Source organism: Alternaria alternata (genome assembly GCF_001642055.1).
Source record: "Alternaria alternata strain SRC1lrK2f unplaced genomic scaffold CC77scaffold_19, whole genome shotgun sequence".
Classification (NCBI taxonomy): Eukaryota; Fungi; Ascomycota; class Dothideomycetes; order Pleosporales; family Pleosporaceae; genus Alternaria; species Alternaria alternata.
The window spans coordinates 584,569-605,981 of NW_017306208.1; the positions used below are offsets into that span (position 1 = coordinate 584,569).

Consider the following 21,413-nt stretch of genomic DNA (forward strand, 5'->3'; position numbering starts at 1 on the left):
TCAGCGATTACACCAACAAGGCCTCGTTCTGCTTGGCGCGGATGATTTCTCGATAGGATTCGTAGTTCTGGTCTCACAAGCACTGTTCAATGGGTTGAGGGTGTTTTGCCACCCGCACCGGAACCCAGCGGAATGCCAGGATTCATCTCACTAAGCTTTTCTGGAACAACCAAATGCTTCCATAGGTAAGCTTTTCCAGCAGCTATGCTTGTCAGCGTACCAACAATGACGTCGAATATCGCGATGACCGGACATACCTCGGATGATCAGGTTGCGCAATCGCCATGAGGTGCTTCGGGCAGAGCCTCCATGTTGAGACTACAAGGCCGATACCCAGGGACACGGGACTCAAAAGTAACCAATTGACGAGTAGGGAAAATCTCGGCGGAAATCACAATCACACCCATCCGCAGTGTCCCTGGCCTTTGAGCGTGGTTTGTCGAATCATCATCAGTCGCGTGATATCCAGGCAAACCGAACCACGAGGATTACTATCATCCGCAACCTTCCGCCCCACAGTTCTCCCCAGCATCTTCCAGTCCCTCGTAAGCTTCTGCTCGATCTCGTGCCCATGGGGTACAACGGGATGCAGTCAGCATGGAACCTTATGATTCCGTTGCCGAAGATTCGTCGAGTTTATAAGGTGAGGCAGTCATGCGACTTGATGCCTGTCACCTCAGTGGTGATTTGAGCCTCCTACTATCGACTAAAGTTTGCCGCAACAATGGACAAGATCAAGTCGAAACTAACCAACCCGATCAAAGACTGGCGACGCAGAAGCTCTGTTGATGTTGGCGAACACGAGGGCTATGATAACACACCGCTCCCGAGATTGACATGGAAGGGGTTCTGGATGGGCATGTTGGTATCGATGGGTGGATTTGTCTTTGGGTAAGTTGCTTCCACTACTACCACCTTCCTCCAACTCACGCTGCTAGTTATGATACCGGTCAAATCTCTGGATTTCTTAGCATGGTGGACTTCCTCAGACGCTTCGGCCAGAGACATGATGATGGCACGCCATACTTTTCTAATGTACGCTCCGGATTGATAGTCGGTTTGTTGTCTATCGGTACGTTGTTCGGCGCATTGATTGCAGCGCCGATTGCGGACTGGATTGGAAGAAAGATGAGTATCATCTGGTGGTGTGGCATCTTCTCCGTTGGTATCATTGTACAGATCGCAGCAACAGATGAGTGGTACCAGGTTATGATGGGCCGATTTGTTGCTGGTCTTGGCGTTGGTGCGCTGAGTTTACTCGTGCCTATGTACCAAGTAAGAAGAATGTCCCAACGATGCGTAGCCACTGCTAACAACATCCAGGCGGAGACTGCACCTCGACACATTCGCGGTGCGCTGATTTCTACTTACCAACTATTCATCACATTCGGTATTTTCCTCGCCGCGGTGTTCAACTACGCTGCCGAGCGCCATCAGTCCGGTAAGGCGGCCTCGTGGCAAATTACTCTCGGTCTGTCCTTCGTACCCGCCGCTATCCTCGCCGTTGGTATACTGGCCTTCTCAGAGACACCTCGATTCAACTACCGAAATGGTAAGATCGATGAGGCTACTGCGACCATGTCGCGGGTATACGGCGTGCCAACCAACCATCATAGCATCCAGCTAGAGCTCGAGGAGATGAGGCTCAAGCTTGAAGCCGAAAGCAAGATTACCAACGGGCCGATCCAGGAATGGCTGGGTATGTGGATGGCGCCGAAGATGGCGTACAGGTTGGCGATTGGCATGGGACTGCAAATGTTTCAACAGTTGACAGGTGCAAATTACTTGTAAGCCACCATTCCGGGTTTGTTGAGCAAACGCTGACCTTGTAAAGCTTCTACTACGGTACTGTTGTCTTCGCTGGTACCGGTATCAAGAACTCGTTCGTTACGCAGATGATCTTGGTATGCAAGCTCTTTTTACAAAGACAGCCCATGGCTGTGCTAACATCTCCCAGAACGGCATCAATTTTGGTGTAACCTTCTATGGCTTATACATTGTCGAACACTACGGTCGACGCAAATCACTCATCGCCGGCTCAGTCTGGATGTTCATCTGCTTCCTTATCTTTGCGTCCGTCGGCCACTTCGCGCTCGATCGCGACAACCCGGAGAACACTGAGAGTGCCGCCACAGCTATGATTTGCTTTGCCTGTTTCTTCATCTTTGGTTTCGCAACAACATGGGGTCCAATGATGTAAGTATTCCTGCTTCCCGATCCGTTCTGCCCTACTAACCATCACCCAGTTGGACAATCTGCGGAGAACTATATCCCAGCCGCTACCGCGCAAAAGCAATGGCTCTATCGACGGCATCGAACTGGCTCTGGAACTTCCTCCTCGCCTTCTTCACACCTTTCATCACCGGCGCCATCGACTTCCGCTACGGCTACGTGTTTGCCGGAACTAACGTCCTCGGCGGCCTCATCGTGTACTTCTTCGTCATCGAAGGCCAGGGTCGCACGCTCGAGGAAATCGACACCATGTACTTGATGGGCGTGAAGCCGTGGGAGAGCGCGAGATGGGTCGTTCCCAGCCTCGACGAAATGAGTGGGGACGTGAGACAGAAGCTTGAGGCGGCGAACCCGGAGCTGGCGCTTCAGAAAGAGACTAATGGGGGTGTGCATGCTGAGGATGGTGGAGCGAGGGGCGAGGAGGATGAGGCGATTCGTAGGAGTGTTATGAGGGATGGGAGTGAGGAGGGATTGAGGGAGAAGTCTGAGACTGATGTTTAATCGAATTGCTGGGGATGAGGTGGCTGTTTGGATTACCTGGGTGAAGCAGATTAACTCTTTACTGACTGACATACATAATAAAGCTCTGATACTCGCATCTCTGTCTTCTGTTCTTTAAGTCTTAGGTGTCGAGCTTGCTTTCCCTGGCTCGATTTGTTGATCGCAAAGTGCCAACTGAAAACCGCAGTCTTGCGGCATACACCAACTTTGCAATAACAGCATCTATCCTCGACCAATGAAAGGCTGATAGCAGAGCCGCGTGCCGCGCTGAGACTGTTTTCCCAATGTGGAATTCGCCCATCTGTTATCGACACATTTCTATGTCTATCTCGTTCGAAGATCCTATCTATTTATTAGATACTAAATGCTTAATCTTAGTTACTTTCCTATTAGCTATCAAACTTCGGGATGCAATCAGCTGTTTTTCTAGCCGTATGTAATTTAATCGAACATGATTTCGCAGCTGCGCTGCCGTCCATTCCAGCCATATCGCTTTCGCTCACCGATGTAGTGGAGGGCAGCGCAGCGCTAACTGATTGACCTAGGCGGACTTATCGCCACAAAATGGCATCCAATAATTAAACGGGGGGGGGGGGGGGGGGGGGGCACATGTATCATCCTCATCGCATTTACAGCTGTCTCGCTCAGCGCGATCTATTGGTTGCAAGTGCTATCACATTGCCCAGGTTGCGTAAGCCGAACAAGCAGCTTACACGTCGAGAACCCTTGGCGCAAAAAAGCATGATGAACCTGGCGTCGCGGTACCGACCCACTGGATACCTACCCCAGTGAATGACGATGTCGAAAAGACCGGCGTCGAGCCCACTTTCAGGGGCTTGTATCCGCTTTTGCATGCTGACAGAGCTGTTCTGGTCAACACTGTGATCGCTTATCGACAGGCAGGCGCCGCCTACCACAACGGTTGAACTGGATCTTGGCTAAGCGTAGTTCCTTGTACGGGTGTCCTGCGCAGTGGCTACAGCCCGTTACAAAGAACTACCTAGGTATTACCAATAGCGACAGCTGTTCGTACTAGCGAATAAGTAGTCGCATGCCCATGCACAGATGCCTTAGAATCTCATCTACAACATGTTTCTCCCCTGCTGGCCAATGTAAAGGGGCATGCAACGTCATTCTATCTAGGTACTGAACGGTGCGTTCATCGACACAAGGCTACAGTAGGCTATAGCCACTCCAAAAAGCTCCTTGAATCTGCTATCATAACGAAATGATCACAAAAAATGTCTCTGAGCACGGCTTGCGTATCGGCGGTGTCATTGGTGACAATAGATGCGAGCTTGGGTCTGACACCTACTAGGGGGCTAGCAGCTCTGTACAGACGAATACAGTAGGGCAGGCATTTCGGCGACCTGCAGGTCTAGAATTGAAGACGGTTCATCATAAGATGTGTGGGGATTTCCGAGACGCACTATGTAAATTAGCGAATGTTTGTATAAACTTGCATGGCAGTGGTAATAGCGGTGTGCCGAGGACTGATTTGGCGACCAACGGTCATTGAACGCTAGGGCGCCGTGCATGCGACAGACAGGCCTCGGGAGGGGAGTTATTCATCCGACTTGAGTTATTCATCCGACTTTAGGCGGACCTGAACAGGCGGACCTTCGAGTCCGAAGTGTAGAGCTCGGGGCGCCCCAAGGTCCCTCGTCGTTTGTATATTTTTTCTGCATTGTGGAAACAACCATATCTATCATGTAGATATCAAGGATAGACGGTCTTGAGGAAATGCGATGTATCATGCGGCTGAAAGCGAATGTCGCGCGAACGTCGCGCGAACGTCGCCGTAAACAGACATTTGGCTAGGGAAGGATACTCAGCATGTACGCGAAAATTCGCGAGCCTGAGTATTAACTTGCAAATGCCACAGTCATACTCAGATATCGTACAACCGACTGTCATTTCGATGGTTGCGTTTTTAGCGTTGCTAGCTTAGGACGGATCGGCGCGTCCAACATTCCCTCTCCATGCATGTAATAGGGTGCGGAAGTCAGGCATTTAATTAGTGTCCGCTCTGCACTGTGCCCACGGGGTAAGCGGGATCGTTTTGCTTTCTTTAGTTCCGCATAATGGTCTTGGTCTTGTCGCATGTTGTGTTGTTTTCCACATTCTTAAATGATTATTTCCAGAAAAACGGGACCCGACACATCTGTACCCCGGCAATTTCTCGTAACTCACGTTGCATGCAGGAACGGTGCAAGCTATCGCTGCAATAGGCTAAGCGGGAGGAATCATTCGCACTGCAAGAAAGCCAAGTCAGATATGCTCTTGGGCACGATGATGCGCCGCGAATATCTTCACCTTTTGTCAGTGTCCTCATAAACTATATAGGCCAGCCAGCGTCCCACTATTCTCACCATTGTTTGTGTATTCGTAACTTGGTTCCACGTGATTGAACTTTCGTTCTCCAATACGGGATTCGCGTTTCCACCTCCCTTCCGGAAACAGCGCCTATCTGTCAGACTGTAGTAACTTTACAAAAACTACTTACGGAGCCCGCACATCGCCTCTTGTAACTCGCATTATCCCCCAGCGCGATCTCAGCTACTCAAAATCGTCCTTTGAACCTGTTCACACTCCCCTGAGATTGTGCTCGGCCTACACTGGACACTCGGCACTGGACATTCGACATTCGACATTCGACACTCAACACTCGATAATCGACACGACCTTATCCTCCGAACTAGCCGAACAGTAGTTGAAGATCATTATGGATCTATCACTAAATAATGGCGCTCCAAGCGAACACCAAAGAAGTTGCATTGAAAGGATGCTACAAATGGAAAATTTCAACATAATTCAGAGTCTTCTTGCTCGGAAGATCTATCTTGCCCACCAAGATGCACTACCTTACGTGCAAAGTGTGAACAGCAACAAGGAGTCTGCCACAGGCCTGGATGTATCCGCTCCATTTCGATTGTATAGCACCTTCGGCCTCGACAAACGACATTGCTTGGCATCATTAGCAAGCGTACCATATCAAACAGTCGAGCGATGGATACGTGAGAGTGGTAAGCATGTGTGAAGTTTGCCGTTGACCAACTCTGACCGAGAAACAGGGACATCATCAACGAGATTACAAGCGCCGTTGCAGGATGTCAACGCCCATTCCTCCTTTGCAGCACATCGCTCCCCAACCACCGAACGATCTGGATCCACTGGCCCACCCGGCCCCCACGCTTTCCGTCAATTCACCCCGAACCTCTGGCAACACAGCCGATGCAAGGTCGAGAAGGGATACTTTACACCAGACTGCCCTGTATGCTTCAAGAAGGGCTATGGTCCTAAATCCGAGAAGCAATTACGCAGCCATCTCGGGAGGGCCGAGCACACAAGGCAATATAAAATCGACCCCACGCCGAACAATGGCTCTGAAGTCTATCGTTGCTGTGACAAGATATTTGACGGCAAGGAACCCTGGGTAAGCCATGTCGTGCGATTCCACTGCCACTGCACAGATACTCCTTCTGGCGGTCTTCAAGGTGTGTCGACTCCCGGATCGAGCTCAGGCCGCTACGCTGGAGAAAACTGCTATCAAGGCACTCCCAGCTCTGGTGTGACCAGAAACACTAGTGTCTCTGGTACCGAATCTTGTCGTTGTTCTGGTGTGTCAGGCCTTCACGAAGGATCACCAAAATCTTCGGAGTTTCCCGTCTCCTTCGAGGATGCGACCACACTCCCGAGCGAGCCGAATTTCCATCTTAAGCCACCATATCTTCCCCAGACCGTCGCATCTACCAGTATACCAAACGAGCAATTTCCTCTTGCAGTGGATGGTTCTGGCAACGTTCTCTTGGACTACGATGGCAATCAAATCTTCCGCACTTACGATAGCTCTCTTGTGTCCGCCAAGTATGGCGGTCTGATCCCCATCGTCATTGGACAGCCACTTTTTGCATACGAAGACTCTGGCAAAATTCACAACTACTGGTACGGCACCAACATTTTTTAATTTGGAACGGGGAATGACGTACTACACTGACTACCCAGAGTGCGTAAACACTCAATGCCAGAGCGCGTCAAAGTCATATCACGAAACCTACTCATTGTAGGTACTTGGAGTGCGCATGTCGTACCTCATGCATACGCTTTCATCACTTGTTTGACAACCGCGAAAGGCATCGCAACGCCTAGGCGACGAATGTTCTAGCATCGATGTTCAGATCTTCTCTTCCTGACTGGATTTCTCTAGGCCGGTGGTGGCACTTAAGAGCAATGGACAATTTTCACGTTAAACCAGACCATCCAAGAGAGTGTATGTTGTTCTTGTGTTTTGTAGCATCCTAGCTGAGCTCATATAGAGGTCATCGCACAGCGTTGTCGAAAACAAAGTTTCCGACAGCGCTTGGCTTGCGACATCATTCAACGTGTACAAACAAGCTGTTGCCCTTCATCAGTTGCATATGGCATGCTTGTTGGTGAAAGCTACCCTTGAGGCGACAGTCCAGCAGCAATCTGCTTCCCTTTGGCCTCGTCTAGAATGTGCGCTACGTTCTTGTCGACCATATCAAACTCTCTTTCAATGAGACTTTTGCGCTCCTTTGACCTCGGCTCAAAGACAGCAACAAAAGGTTTTGGGCCGGACACAAACCCAGTTGTAAACATCTCTTCTGACACGTTGATCCTTACGCCATCTTTAGAGCGTATGTTGAACGCCCAAAGCAGTCTTGCCATCGCTATCGCTAGAGAGTTTCGTGCAATGAATCGTCCAGGGCAAACTCTTCGGCCGTATCCGAAGTTGCTGGGCTGAGACTTTTCAATCCATCGTTCAGGCCGGAACACTTCTGGTGAGTCAAAAGTGGTAGAATTCTGGCGCATCGCGGCGAACACAGGAACTACGACCGAGCCCTTGGGTATCAAGTAACCTTTGTAAAAGTCGTCCTGAGTCGTAGCATGCGGAATGCCAGCTGGCACAATGTGCCTCCATCTGAAGTTTTCCTCTACCACAGCCTGAAGATAAGGCAGGTTGCTCAAATCTTCAAATCCAGGAAGACGATTAGTACCGACGACTTCATCAAGCTCTTTCTGAGCGGCGGCAATCCAATCCGGGTGGGCTACGCACGCCAAAATAAAAATCTGCAATTGAATTTGCGTAGTTTCGACGCCCGCATCACACAGAACACCAAGATCCCAAGCTATCTCTGTCGCAGCGAGATCTTTCGCCTCCTTTGACTTGTTGAATTCTTTTGCCCAGTTCCATCCCTTGCGCTTAAGAGCGTCTTCCATGTTGGCCATGTGGAGATTTTCCCACATCTGGTACCACGCCTCAGCGGTTTTCTTCCATGGCGTCAATGGTGCTGGGAGGCTGTTCAAGGACGGGAAGAGATCGACTATCCACGCGCCGACCTGACCAGCGATAGTGAAGTTCTTAAGACACTCGTGACTGGTTTGGAGTTGCCATTCGTCGCCAGTGATGATGCGCATGCCGAAGGTGATGGAATATACGATGCTCGCCGCAAAACGCTCAAACTCCTTGGGGAAGTCGTTTGATTGAAGAAGGTTCTTCAAGAGCTGTTTGCTCTCTAGGTCCTGAATTGCCGTGTAACAGGCTGACGCACGCGGGCTGAGTACAGGAGCTTCTAGTCGTTGGTGCAAGAGGAAGTCACCATCGAATGGCTTGAACATTATGTGCTTGCTCTTGCACGTCAACTCTTGTGCCATAACCTTGAGATATCAGGTCGCTATTACAGCTGTCGTCAGAATCGACTCGTGACTTACCATGCGTGGCCGACTACTGTAGATCATTGCCTTCTTGTCGAGCAGATCTTTGGCCACCTCATGGTCTCCAATCAATATTACATTCGTGCCGCCGAAATTGAGGTACACAAGAGGGCCATACTGCTCCACCCATCTCTGGTATGTAACCCAGACTGCTTCTTTGGGAGCCTGGTGTAAGTTGCCGATAATGGGCAGACCAGGCGGTCCCGGAGGTAAACTCGAGTCTTGTCGTCTACGGAACCAGAGGTACAAAGGCGCCAACAGACTGACAACGAATAGGACTGTTGGTGATAATATGGCCATTGTGACTTGGTTGAAGAGGCCAGTAAACAGAGATTCGAGGCATGAGGGAAGACGCTGTTTATCCGAAGATGCGATACAAGGCGATGACGGGGCATGTCTCGAGCTTCCGGTGCCTCATCCCATGCGAGACTTCGATACGTCCCGCTCCCTGAATTTGAGTGGGGCGGTCCGCGGCCCGTCCTTTGTCACAGCCAATGACAGTGTGTGGGGCTACTGGGTTAATACGAGCGTACCCAGGTAGCGTCGTGTAGGATTGCGGCACAGCTTGAGCCATCAAATCATGAACGCTCATGATACGCTTCTGAATGACTTTCGGCAAGTAGGAAAGTGCGACGCGACAAAAGTCATACGGCACAAGCTTGGCATGCCTGAATGAGCGACAGCACGCTCAAGGGACTCTGATACTTAGGACCCAGTACCTACAGAAGCAATTTGTGAATGATACTCTGTCCTGTGGAGGATCTTGTGAGTGCCATTTTGATGTTTTCGAGGTTTGTCGCTGCTCTTTTCCGCTGGTATGCATGACTATCGAACAGTCCTCAATGTTGTTGGATGGATTCTGGTCTCATTTTCAGCCATCTTCGTCTTAGCGCGATCATATACACGCGCACGAGTCGTGACGACGAGTCTGGGCTGGGACGACTGGTGCATGATTGCTGGCCTGGTGAGTTCGACTCTAAACCTCAGTCCTACATTCGATTGCCATTGACTTACTAGAACATCAGGTCTTCGCTATAGTGTGTACATCGCTCGTGACAGCTGGGACTACACACGGCCTTGGACAACATGTACGGGACATCAGCGATCCAGAAGATCAGGCTGCGGCTACTATGTACGTGCTGTTGGCGCCTTGCTTCTCTATCGTCAGCGCCTTCTTTACGAAAGCCTCCATCATTATCGCACTAATGAGAGTAAGTACACAAGACTATGCAAGGGACGTAACACTCAGCTTATCAGCCTAGATCCGAGGACACACAGCGCGTCTATCGCACATGTTCATCGCGTATACTCCTTTGGTCGTTCTACTGATCGGCTCCACACTCTCATGTTCTGTCATGATCTTCTTTTGTTCGCCCGTACAGAAGTCTTGGAGACCGCAGATGGAGGGCACATGCTTAAGCCCCACAATGCTGGATGTTGTCGGAAAGTCGGTCTCAGGTATGTTGTAAGAATGCCAACGTCTCTGCCAGATGCTGAAGCCTCAGTGTATAACGCGATGATGGACGTCTTTTGTGCTATAATGCCATACTTCATCATAAGGACTTTGAACATTCCTCGAAAAGACAAGCGAAACCTTGTAATACTGATGGGCGGTAGCATCCTGTGAAGTCACCTCGCCGCACTGTTGATGCAATTACTGACGTTGGCAGTGGTACATTCGCAACCATCATGAAGATCGTAGCAATGGGCAGCATTTCCAATGTCGCGGACATGACACACTCTTGGTCAGAGATAACGATCTGATATCTGTGAGTGTAGTGTTATTGATCACAAGGGACCTTGACTCACTGAGGCAGGACTGAAAATAATGTTCTCATCATTGCTGGATGTTTCCCTGCCCTGCGGCCGTTCTGGCGTGTTGTGATTGGCAAATACATCTCGTACCTCTCGTCGAACGGATCACGCAAAAGCCCTCCACGAGGCGAAAACGGGCGATCGACCGAAGATAAAGAGTTGCAAGTGTACACGGTGGGATCCCAGCCCAAATTTGGGAAGAAACCCAATCTGTACTCGACAACGATCCGCGTCAGTAGTGAAGAAAGGTTGTGTCCAAGATTAGACGGAACTTCTGTGGAGACTATTGAGAGGATCTTGCACAACCATAGAGACGAGCGCTTCGTGCGCCAGGCCTGCATTGCCAGCACTCGCACAGGTGGAATATCGCCCAGCGATAGCACGAGGATAACAGTTACCAGTGAAGTAGAGATCAAGTAAAAAGCGTGTGCAATTAACAATTGCCAGTGGACATTCCAGATTTTTGTAATCTGTTGTCGAGTGGATAACACGAGAAGAGAGTGCAGTATGTAAGCCTCCCTGTCTAGACGTGCCCTTTCCTCTCGTACACGTGATGAGCAAGGTTAACGGATTTGAAGGCTAGGAAGCGGCCAAGGTGTTTCGGAGATTCCCCGACGCTCAGCAGCAAGTTTTTCTTCCCTCCTGTAACACAACCTTTGCTTCGGAGATTGATGCCAATTACACCATCCATCAACGTACATGATAAGAAATTTCCCCTTGTATTGGATGCGGCTGGCAATGTCCTCTTTGACGGCCATAATAATAAGATAGTCCGCCTGTATGCTGGGCAGCAGGAATTCGCAATAGATGGGACATGTAATCTCGTACGCGATGGGTTTGGCGTTCCGATTCCCATCTCTTTCGGGCAGCTGCTGTATGCATATCCAGACTCTGGCCATAGACTCGTCTACCGTTATGGTGTCGACGTATTCTAACACACCCAAGTCGAAGGATGTTGTATTACACGTACTACCTTGTATCCCCTCTACGTTCAAATCACTCGCTCAGTGTACCTGAAGAGTGTTTGGCGGACTTGACGATAGGTAGGACCATTTAGTTACCGTGGCCTACAAAAACGACAAGGAAACCCTTCTTTATGCTATTGGTCTTTCGTCGCATTCTTCCGCTCTTAGATGGCGTAACTAGGTGGAGCACCGTGACTCCACGAACGCGACACACATCCTCATACCGATTCATACAAAGGACTGGTCCTGAGCACCGTTCACCTTTTCGAACGACACCTCAACGGGTGTGAGCTCGTCGCGCTCACAGATGGGCATAAACGTGCAGCAACGACCAAAGACCATGTTAAACTTCACTAGCTAGCACGTTGTAGCGCTTTTGCTTGTGCGGGTGAGGGTGAAAGACGTAGAAATGTAGTCTTGAAGCATCCAGCAGCACGACCGGGCTTTATAACACCATGCACCAAATATTAGTACATCCCCGTCTCTAATTTCCACCGCTCTCATCCCTGCGCCGACAGCGTTTGTAAAGGAAGGTGGTAATGCGACGAGACATTTTCGCTTCCAGTCAGCTTCGTGCCGCATCGCACCGCGCCTACGACACAACGAAACTCCATCCCGGCGCTGACAGCTTCCGTGCAGGTGTTCACGACGTCGCGACAGTATTGAAAAGATGTCAGATGCATGTTTCGGTGTGACCGAACAGCTGCCCTCTAACCATTAGGCCCCCAAGAAGACGGGAGAGAATTTGTTCCGGGGTCAGCCCTGACGTAGCCAGAAAATCCCAAGACACTATCAGATCGCACCAGGGCGCCCTAGCCCACGCCTCAACGTCAAACTCGGATCAGATTAGATCCACCTTATCGCTAACCCACACGCTACACGGTGCTCTTCGACCCCGATACGTGGTTCGCAGGCACGCCATGCGGTCATCGCACAGACCTGCGTGGACTGTCAGGGTACACAGCACAGTCGCGTGGGTGAATGTTCCACCCGCCATGCCACCGCCGCGCTTGGCGACGATATTGAGTGCCAATAGCATGACACGGGCGCCCAACCTTCCTTGCGCGCTTCGGGCATGGCGATGCAGGGTCGATCAGATAAAGTAGTCGCGTCTGCCATGTCGTTATCTGCGATTTTGCGCACGCGGGTCGCGTCTCTCACATCTGCTGAAAGAGTTGGGAGATTTGGATGCGAAGATGCGCAATTCGATGAGGCCGAACGAGGCTATGCCGCAAACTGGTATCCTCCACAACGAAACTGATCGCGGTAACTTCGGTAAAGATGTCGACTATAATCGCGAACGCTCGCTAAGCGACGATACTTCGAGTGAGCATTCAGCCCAGGCTGGTGTGAAACGTATTGAAGCTGTGAGTAAGGCGTGGACGAAAACCTCGATCATAATCGCCTATGTAACGTACGCCCTCACATCTTCCCACCACGAAATGCATCCTCTGCTAACTCTCTTCGAGCCTCCTCCTCATCGCCAATATAACATCTCTCGAGATTCAAGTAACTAGCGTTCTTACCCCCTACGCAACTTCCGCCTTCGCCCAGCATTCCCTTGTCTCCACCATCTATGTAGTCCAAGGCGTCGTAGCCGCCGTCATCAAGCCGCCCATGGGGAAAATCGCCGACGTATTCGGTCGCCTAGAATCCTTCTCCATCACCATCTTCCTGTACACGATCGGCTACATTATGCAAGCCGGCTCCAACAACGTCCAAACCTTCGCTGGAGCGCAAATCTTCTGGGCAGCCGGCTTCAACGGCTTACAGGTCTTGCAACAAATCTTCGTTGCTGATACGACGGATCTGCTGAATCGCGCACTGTTTTCGACTTTGTTTGACCTGCCGTTTCTGTGGACGACGTGGGCAGGTCCGGAGGTTGGGCAGGCGATCTATACGAATATCTCGTGGAGATGGGGATATGGTATCTGGGCTATCATTTTGCCCGTATGCTTCATCCCACTTGCTGTGAGTTTGTGGATGAATCAGCGGCGGGCGAAGAACCTGGGTTTCGATGTGCCGAGTCCGTTTTACGGACGCAATACGTTTCAGGTGCTGAAGAACATCTGGTTCGACCTTGATGGATTTGGTTTGCTGTTGTTTGCAGCCGCTATATCGCTCATCTTGCTACCTCTTACTCTCGCCCCTAGTGCAAGCGGTGGATGGAAAAACGGGAGTATGATTGCTATGTTGGTCATTGGTGGTGTCTTGTTGCTCGCTTTTCCGTTATGGGAGACAAGCAAGAAGCTTGCGCCGAAAGCTTTCTTCCCACCGAACCTTTTCAAAGAACGCACAGTCATCGCCGGTGTCTTAATCGCGTTCTTCTACTTCAGTAAGTCACTGTCCACACCTTTGGTACGTATACTGATTGATCCTATAGTGGCATTTTACATGTCCGTCTTCCCCTACTTCAGCTCCTACCTCCAGATCGTCCAAGGCCAATCGATAGTAACTTCTGGCTACATCACGCGCGTCTTTACCTTCAGTTCAACCGTCTCCAGCGTCGTGGTCTCACTCCTGATCAAGTATACGGCGCACTATAAGTACTATGTTACCCTTGGCGCAGCCATCTATCTCATGGGTATGGGTCTCATGTTGCACTACCGCACTGAATCCGCATCAACGGGAACTCTAGTCGGTACGCAGATAGCCATTGGTATCGGAGGAGGCTTCCTGAATGTGCCGGTGCAGTTGGGTGTCCAGGCTAGTGTGAGCCATCAGCAAGTTGCAGCCGCAACAACAGTCTGGCTCACCCTTCTCGAAGTTGGTGGTGCGGTCGGTTCAGCCATCTCCGGCGCGATTTGGAGCACGTACATTCCGCGAAACCTCCAACGTTACCTCCCGGCTGAAAATGCAGCGGATTGGGCGACTATCTACGGGAGTATCGTTGTCGCAGCGGATTACGTCACGTATCCAGCTGGATCTCCAGTGCGCATCGCGATCAACAGGTCGTACCAAGAGACGATGCGATATCTTCTCATTGGTGCACTTTGTTGCGCCGCGCCGATAGTGCCGTTGACGTTGTGCCTTAAGAATTACAAGTTGAATGCGATGGATCAAAAGGTTGTGGGAAATGTGATTGGGAGTGCTGAGAAGAAGGGAAGTTCCAACGATAGTAGCAGGAGTGGGTGGAGATTTTGGAAGAGATAGATGCAGCAATGCGACATGAGTGGTTCCTTCGTATTACAGATAGACCGATCAGCGAGACCATTACTTACATGCCACACATGGAGCAATGATTTGGTTGACATCAGGCGCGGTAGACGTTAGCCCATGATTCGCCAACGCTGAAGTCGACGTTGTGTTTCACTCGGTTGAAAACACCACTTGTTGCATAGGTGAAGATGCTAGCGTCTCAAGCGCCGTGAAGCTAGCCGAATGGACATCATGGGTGGACGCAATAGTGAATACCGGCGTGGTTACAGAGGGATCTTCAAATGATGAGCTTTTCGTAGCTACGTGCGTTAGCATTGAGGGAGGACTTCTGTGGAGCACAGCCTAAAATGACGGTACGGGTTCTTGAAGCATCATGTGACGTCAACTAATTACGGGCGGTAGATAGGCCTTCATAGAAGGACGGAGGATAGAGGTGAGATGCACTGTGAATAGTGACAGGGGACATGAGATCAGTAGGCCCCTACTCACAAACTCCTGAAGCTGCCATACACAAGGTCTTTACTTTTCCTCCGATGGACCTAAGAATCTTGGAAATTTCTTGATCAGCTGTCCGTAGCTCAAAAGCATGAGTCGTTGCTGCAAGACCTTGGTCGCCCGGATAGTTACGTCCCCACCTGATCAAGAGCCACGTCATCTCTCGAAACACGATCAAGCAGTGCCCTGGTACATCGGCAGCTTTGTCGGATGATATCGACAGCTTTCGTTGTGCGCCGTGTTACCAATTTGGCGAACGCCTTGCCTGCCAGCATATGGTGCTCGACAAACGTAGCAGAATTCGAATCTGCAATTGCTTCGGCGACCTGTACAGGTCAGCAGTTGTCGGGAAGATATGGATGTAGCACTGTACTTACAAGTCATATGACCGCAGCCTTCGGTCTTCTGGATCTGCACCCCACAACCTGGGCATTCGACTGAAGACTTTGCGACCTCAGCCGCGCTCGCTGCTTCTTGCTCTCTTCTGACTCTAGCCTCTTCTTCTTGTTGAGTCCTGGCTCTTTCTTCCTCCTCGGCCTGGGCTATCTCCCGAGCGATACGCGCGCTATACTGTGTGCAACTTTCATTCTCGTGGAAAGGTATAATAGGATCGTGTGCAGTACACATACGATAGCCACATGCTGCGCAACGAAAGATGGGACCTTCTATCCCGGTATCGTGGATCTGGCCCGATGAGCATCCTTCAGCTTGACAATAGAGGAAGCTTTTGTCGGCACTAAGGAGACTACGCATAGACAGCTCGTCAAACCTGTATTTCGACGTGAGTGTGGGACAAAAGCGATTACGGCGGCCCTGAACTGGAGATTCTTACCGAGTGAATACATCTTGAGGTGTGTTCTTACGTACGTCTTCATGAGTGATTGCGTGATTGCATCCACTTGACGGACATAGGACGTTAGTCACACTTTCCATTTGTTGTTTGAGCCACAGAAGAAAGCATTCATTGCAGACGTCGGGATCATGCTCGCAGTCTGCTAGCCTTGGGAAGCGCTGCCGTGGCAGCGTTTCTGCACAGACACTGCACACCTTCTGTTTTGGCAGCTTCAATACCACGATCCAAGAAACCACTTCAGGCGCTTCGTTGTTCTTTATCTCTGCTCTTCTATCTCTGATCCTTTTCAGGAGATTGTCCTGGGGAGCTTGCTGAGAGACTCCTCTGAACATAATGGGATCTCGTTGACCTCCAGGCCTTTCCGTGAAAAGTTCGACCTTAGCGTCGTCTGAATTCTCCTCCAGATCGGAAGTCGTGGCGGGCTGCACTGAGGGTACAGTATCGGGCGATGAGGTGTGCTCTGGTTTTAATGTTGACGCAGGTTGTTTGGCCTCACCCAATAACAAAGACAAGAAAGCGTCGGCGTTGTAGTCAGTGTTCCGCTTCTTCTTTGTCGTATCTGTAGTTGCGCCACTGGAAGAAGAGATCGACAGAGTTCTCCTCTTACGCTTCAAACCAGTCTTCCTCTCTCGACATGTCTTACAATTCTTCCAGTATTTGTTAGAGCCTTTGTGCTTGTCCTCGATAGTGAGGTCACTCTTGCAGGTATCGCATGGTGACTGTAAGCTCGAAACTGTTATCGACGTGGAATGGTCAACCGTGCCGTCATCTGAGGGAGTAATGCTCGCCATTGTACTTGTGCACCTTGACTTGCTAAGGAACTGTTGTTGTAAGTTTAGTCTTTGAACTGCAGGATGAACAAGTTTGGCTGCCGGGGCGATGTAGGTGAGTGTTACAAAAGGGTAAGAGCGAGGACCGAAGCGCCGGCAAGAGCTCCGGTAAGAGCGCCAGAGATGCTGAGAGTGATTGGGAGTAGTAGCGAGAGCAGGAGGGCTATGGTGATCGAGAGTCGGAGCAGTGGTACAGAGATTAACAACAAGCCCTATCTTGCAGAGTGAGCCTTCAAGTGCTTCTGATATCCTCCAGAAAGCAAGCCGGCGACGGCTGCGAGTGAGAAGGGATGACCGTTTCGAGTGGTCGCGCTGATATCACCAACACTAGGTGGTACGCGCTCTGTCACCCATTGCGAAATCACCTTGTGCGCTACGATGACCTACTAAATGAAGGTAATTGCATTCTTTACCAGTGACTCACATCGTGACGATTAACAGTCGATGCGTTCAGATATCGCGCAGGCCATCGAGTTCAACATCACAGAATGCTCTGATGAGTGGGGTGATCATGTTGGCCTTTGGGCACCTCACTGTAGCGTCTCACATGACAAAAGCATATGCAGAAAAATGAGTGTGGTGAGACTTGCCGGAAGTTGGGAAGTTGCGGGAAGGAGATTAGGGTCCACTGACTTCAGTCGCCGCACCGCTGTGAGTTGAACACGAGTCATGACTGATCCAACAGAGAAGCTCGTTTTAGGGATAATATACCTATCGCGAACACACGTCCAGAGGCAAATGCCCCCTCCTGTATCATAGCTTGAACGAGACAATTCGGACGCATACCTTCGAAGTAGGAAGGTACGACTTGGCAAAACGAGCTTCTTCAGACAATGAACGATGAAAAGTACTGTCATTCGCAGTCTCATCGAGCCAAGAACTAATATGAATATTGAGTGCAACAACCGTGCCCAGAAAAAACGCCATGAACACCAGCTCAATGCATATCGCGCTTTCACCCATCTAAGCTCCAGTCCAAGGCTTCCCCTGCTGCTTTTGCCATTTCTGCACCCTCTTCCTGATATCAGCGGCAGTCTGCTGCATGGGATTGAGCTTGCGATCCCTCGCCATCTTGGCGTAGTCTTCTCCGTATTTACTGACTAATCGCTCCACCCACTCCTGCTCCCTCTGACTCTGACCCCTCGGCGCCTTCTTGGCCCCGTTCAAGGCCGCCTCCTCGAGCTCCTTGATGACTGGGTTCTGCGCCTCGTCCGGTCGCTCCGGTACCATGGCAAAGCCGTTCCACTCTTCTCCCTCATTGTCGTCCTCGATGTCGTTGAGCGGGTCGTTCAAGGGGTTGTCCCTCTTCTCAGATGCGAATGTGCCTGTTACGCGGAGAATGGCACCCGTTTCAGGGTCGCGCTCGACTTCAATCTCCTCGGTGGGAATGTTCTCGGGCTTCTTCGCTTTGGAGACAATGTTCAGAGCGTCGGCTGTGCTGTTTGCGGCGGTGTCTGCGCGCGAGGATTTCTCGTCGTTGAAGCCGAGGAGGGCGATGGTCTTTTCTGTGCCGCCGGTTGCGTGGTTGAGGCGCGCTGTTAGGCCGAGACGGCGGTAGTTTTGTGCGAGGGTTTCTTTTTGATTCCTGAGCAAGTGTTAGTCTGGTGCTGTCACGCAAAATTGGAGAGTTTGGGCGCAATATCGTACCAGTGCTTTGCGATGATGGGGTTCTGCAGAATCTTCTTCTTGGAGGGACCGTTTTGGCGCTTCCGGGGGATGGAAGACTTGTTCTTCTTTTTCTGGAGTTCGCGACCCATGCTGAGTGATTTCGGAGATTGATCGAGGGCGTGGGGTTGGTTCGTCTGGTGTTGTCGAGGCGGTGGTCGCAACTTGCCAAAAGTTTTGGCGAACTTTCCGTTAGCGTTATCGATAGCGGACTAGGTCTCTACCGAGCTCCAGGCCAGGCCAGTTTACATGAAGTAGGTGACAGACCCCTGAGCGTTCAACCCCTCACGACGCAATATCACGGATACATATCATCGAATCATTTCACGTGTCATCATGGTGTCGCGACGGAACAGGACTCTGCTTTCCTTGGCAATCTTCCTGGGTGTGCTGGGATGGAACGTGGCTGCTGCGGCTGTCAAGGGCGAGACGGGCGTGCCAGTGGGCAACTTGAGCGCGCATGAGATTGAAGAGCAATTGCAGGTACGGCAGCCACTGGCTTTTCTCAATTGAACCTCTGCTAGTCTGCCTGCTGGTGTCCCTACCAGCAACACCCTGATGTCGCGTGCCCATAGCGGTACTAACACCACCTAGGAATGCCCCCTCGTACAAGCTCTTAACCAGCACAAGGTAGCCTCAGCCCCCACCACGTCGTCCCTCAGCTCCCAGATCTTCGCCTTCCTCTTTCCCGGCAGCCCCGCAGTCAATGCCCTGCTGGCGACGCTCTACATCTCCGGTCCGCCAAACTTCCTCCTTGCGCTATGTCCGCCCAACATCGACCCCTCCTCGCTGTCCGTCATGGTCGCATTCGCTGTAGGTGGATTGCTGGGTGACACTCTCTTCCACTTGTTGCCTGAGATCTTTCTGGGCGAGGAAGAGCACAACTCGGTCAAGTTTGTCATGGTGGAACCCAACAAGAACCTTTTGTTGGGTGTGGCTATCATGGTCGGCTTTGTCACTTTTGTGGCCATGGACAAGGGCCTGCGTATCGCGACTGGAGGCGAAGGCGGACACGACCACTCGCACGGCCATTCGCACGCAAAAGTCGAGGATACTGCCAAGACCACAGGCGTCGACGTTGGCAGCTCCAAAGAGGGCGTGCGCTCGAGAAAGGCAGGCGCAAACAGCACCTCATCCGTCCCAGAGACAGCGGAGAAGGAGATCAATGCCAGCGTAAGGTTGGGTGGTTACCTCAACCTCATTGCAGACTTCACCCACAATATCACCGACGGCCTGGCGCTCAGCTCCTCCTTCTACGCCTCGCCTACAATCGGCGCAACCACAACTGTTGCTGTCTTCTTCCACGAGATTCCTCACGAGGTCGGCGACTTCGCCCTTCTCATCCAGTCTGGCTTCTCCAAGCGAGCAGCCATGGGCGCGCAGTTTGTTACTGCTGTCGGCGCATTCCTCGGCACCTGTATAGGCATTGCAGTCCAGGAGTTTGGTGGTAGTTCTGCGTCCGCGGATGTCCACGGCGCGGGCGCTGGTATCATGGGCACTAGTCTGCAGTGGGGAGACATGCTATTGCCCTTCACCGCCGGTACTTTCCTGTATGTTGGGACTGTCGCCGTTATCCCAGAGCTTCTCGAGACCGGCCCGAACAAAGGCCAAGAGCTTAGGAAGACGTTGATGCAATTCGCCGCCATGTTTACGGGTGCTGGTATCATGCTGTAGTAAGTTTTCCCAGACTTGTGCCAATGCTTGGAGCAGCATGTACTAACCATTACAGTATATCCTGGGATTAGACTTTGACTTGAGATTCCATCTTGATTCTTCCACATTCACAGCGTCTTTCAGGACACATGATGAGTATAGTTGATTACTAGCGGATCGGCGAGAGCTCAACATTTATGGCGCAACTTCTATTCCGATAGGAGCGTCACCTGCCCATCAGCTACACAGTATTATATCAAAACGAGATGTGGGCATCAGCCGGCCGCTGACCGAAAGTAACTGCGCCATGCGCCATAAGCACCGAATGCATGTTCCTATCGTGGTCGCCGAGATGGCAAACTTCCCCTTTTGGTCGGCGTGCATCGTGAGACCATCAGAAACAGCACGGCACGTATCAACATGTCCATACTTTGGCGACCCGCTTGAACGTGTTTGTTCTCTTCCACTACTACCCTCTGCCTCATACAGATGACTGTGCGCAAGACCCGAGGTCAGTTGCACACAGCTCACAAAGACGTTCATCTCGTACATTGCGAATGCTGCTCAGTACTACATAGTACTATTGCGCTTTCGGACGAACCACTGATAAAGGTTTACCCTTTTCAGCTGCTCATTTGGCAGATCTAAATGCTTTTCAATCCGCCGTTTGTCCAAGACGTTAGGGCTGACGGTACACGTAGCGTAGGCCCGAACCTGGCACCAACCTTCCCCAGATTCCTCGGCATGCCTTCATCAATTATCTCCGCTACGCAAGGTTTGTTACTACTGCTGCGGTCGTGGCTGTGCGCCGTGAGATTTTGCTTACCGTGTGGGCGGGGGAAGCTGCAGAAAGATAGAGGGGAGATGGTGGAGATTTCCTCTCTTCTCTAAGTGGGTATGGGTAGTCTTTATGGTCGCGCGAGAACCTGAGTTTCCCCAGATTCTTCGGCTTGCTTTTAGTAATTGATTCCGCTATACCAGGGTCATGACCGAAGATGCGGTCGTGGCTGTGCTTGGAACACTTCCGCTTACGCCCAGAGCGGGCCAATGCTCAATTCTTACCGAGATCAGCTTGCACAAGACGCGATACGATCGGCTGCACATTGCATTCGGAGACTGCCTTCGTCCGATGCCGCACTCATTTGTACAACACTTGTACATGTTACCAATGTGATTGGCCAGCCTCGATCACCATTTGCATAATGCGGGTAAGGCGTGCAGGAGAAATCCTCAAGCACACCCCGTTTGATCACTAAGCCACACTTGCACGCTAGCGCTGCCGCCTTACCGTCTTAACGAGCAGCAAAGTGGCTGCCGACTAACCGCCGTGGTGGACGGCTCTGTCATACATATGGGCCGCATGGTCCTGGCATGGTTGTCATGCCGCTGTCAGTTCTTATAGCGTCTTGGTGCCTAATCTCACTTCCGAACTGATCTCACGATATCTCTTTTCATCTCAACTAACCTTCCATTCCAGCCAGCCTTGTGGGGTGACAGTACAGTACTGCG

The 21,413-nt window shown here is 51.2% G+C and overlaps 8 protein-coding genes across 8 annotated transcripts; 4 read left to right on the plus strand and 4 right to left on the minus strand.

Annotated features, from left to right (window-relative positions):
• The first annotated feature begins 1,574 nt into the window (after window positions 1-1,574).
• Window positions 1,575-2,864, plus strand: CC77DRAFT_1023430 (MFS general substrate transporter). The gene is made up of 4 exons (XM_018525661.1): window positions 1,575-1,787; window positions 1,835-1,904; window positions 1,958-2,196; window positions 2,247-2,864. Exons 1-4 carry the CDS (start codon window positions 1,579-1,581, stop codon window positions 2,731-2,733), a joined length of 1,005 nt encoding a protein of 334 aa, XP_018382704.1. The 5' UTR covers window positions 1,575-1,578; the 3' UTR covers window positions 2,734-2,864.
• Window positions 2,865-5,458: 2,594 nt separating this feature from the next.
• On the plus strand, window positions 5,459-6,700 carry CC77DRAFT_1097721 (hypothetical protein; the record flags this gene model as incomplete). The annotated part of the gene is made up of 2 exons (XM_018529911.1): window positions 5,459-5,759; window positions 5,808-6,700. 2 exons carry the CDS (start codon window positions 5,459-5,461, stop codon window positions 6,698-6,700), a joined length of 1,194 nt encoding a protein of 397 aa, XP_018382705.1.
• A 330-nt stretch (window positions 6,701-7,030) lies between these two features.
• CC77DRAFT_969812 (cytochrome P450) lies at window positions 7,031-8,877 on the minus strand. The gene is made up of 2 exons (XM_018535798.1): window positions 8,467-8,877; window positions 7,031-8,412 (listed from the first exon to the last, which is right to left on the minus strand). The coding sequence occupies exons 1-2, from the start codon at window positions 8,767-8,769 to the stop codon at window positions 7,174-7,176; spliced, it is 1,542 nt and encodes a 513-aa protein (XP_018382706.1). The 5' UTR covers window positions 8,770-8,877; the 3' UTR covers window positions 7,031-7,173.
• Window positions 8,878-12,138: 3,261 nt separating this feature from the next.
• CC77DRAFT_286135 (MFS general substrate transporter) lies at window positions 12,139-14,480 on the plus strand. The gene is made up of 2 exons (XM_018531043.1): window positions 12,139-12,663; window positions 12,719-14,480. The coding sequence occupies exons 1-2, from the start codon at window positions 12,446-12,448 to the stop codon at window positions 14,400-14,402; spliced, it is 1,902 nt and encodes a 633-aa protein (XP_018382707.1). The 5' UTR covers window positions 12,139-12,445; the 3' UTR covers window positions 14,403-14,480.
• Window positions 14,481-15,077: 597 nt separating this feature from the next.
• On the minus strand, window positions 15,078-16,088 carry CC77DRAFT_942413 (hypothetical protein; the record flags this gene model as incomplete). The annotated part of the gene is made up of 3 exons (XM_018534861.1): window positions 15,078-15,219; window positions 15,277-15,672; window positions 15,736-16,088. 3 exons carry the CDS (start codon window positions 16,086-16,088, stop codon window positions 15,078-15,080), a joined length of 891 nt encoding a protein of 296 aa, XP_018382708.1.
• Window positions 16,089-17,507: 1,419 nt separating this feature from the next.
• Window positions 17,508-18,716, minus strand: CC77DRAFT_995898 (hypothetical protein). Its single transcript, XM_018536471.1, has 2 exons — window positions 18,234-18,716; window positions 17,508-18,171 (listed from the first exon to the last, which is right to left on the minus strand). Exons 1-2 carry the CDS (start codon window positions 18,341-18,343, stop codon window positions 17,550-17,552), a joined length of 732 nt encoding a protein of 243 aa, XP_018382709.1. The 5' UTR covers window positions 18,344-18,716; the 3' UTR covers window positions 17,508-17,549.
• Window positions 18,588-19,996, plus strand: CC77DRAFT_1064541 (zinc transporter YKE4; the record flags this gene model as incomplete). Its single annotated transcript, XM_018528738.1, has 3 exons — window positions 18,588-18,734; window positions 18,846-19,921; window positions 19,981-19,996. 3 exons carry the CDS (start codon window positions 18,588-18,590, stop codon window positions 19,994-19,996), a joined length of 1,239 nt encoding a protein of 412 aa, XP_018382710.1.
• Window positions 19,799-20,882, minus strand: CC77DRAFT_1023437 (hypothetical protein; the record flags this gene model as incomplete). The annotated part of the gene is made up of 1 exon (XM_018525662.1): window positions 19,799-20,882. A coding segment is annotated over exon 1 (311 nt), but the record flags the coding sequence as incomplete, so codon positions are not given.
• Window positions 20,883-21,413: the final 531 nt, after the last annotated feature.

Bases quoted from the DNA above. Each gene is read 5' to 3' on its own strand.
- CC77DRAFT_1023430 (XM_018525661.1), top strand. From the start codon at position 1,579: ATGTCGCGGGTATACGGCGTGCCAACCAACCATCATAGCATCCAGCTA. The intron at 1,905-1,957 runs GTATGCAAGCTC...AACATCTCCCAG, and splicing joins TCGTTACGCAGATGATCTTG to AACGGCATCAATTTTGGTGT. The intron at 2,197-2,246 runs GTAAGTATTCCT...ACCATCACCCAG, and splicing joins ACAACATGGGGTCCAATGAT to TTGGACAATCTGCGGAGAAC.
- CC77DRAFT_969812 (XM_018535798.1), bottom strand. From the start codon at position 8,769: ATGGCCATATTATCACCAACAGTCCTATTCGTTGTCAGTCTGTTGGCG. The intron at 8,413-8,466 runs GTAAGTCACGAG...TGATATCTCAAG, and splicing joins ACAGTAGTCGGCCACGCATG to GTTATGGCACAAGAGTTGAC.
- CC77DRAFT_286135 (XM_018531043.1), top strand. From the start codon at position 12,446: ATGCGCAATTCGATGAGGCCGAACGAGGCTATGCCGCAAACTGGTATC. The intron at 12,664-12,718 runs GTACGCCCTCAC...ACTCTCTTCGAG, and splicing joins ATCATAATCGCCTATGTAAC to CCTCCTCCTCATCGCCAATA.
- CC77DRAFT_995898 (XM_018536471.1), bottom strand. From the start codon at position 18,343: ATGGGTCGCGAACTCCAGAAAAAGAAGAACAAGTCTTCCATCCCCCGG. The intron at 18,172-18,233 runs GTACGATATTGC...ACACTTGCTCAG, and splicing joins CCCATCATCGCAAAGCACTG to GAATCAAAAAGAAACCCTCG.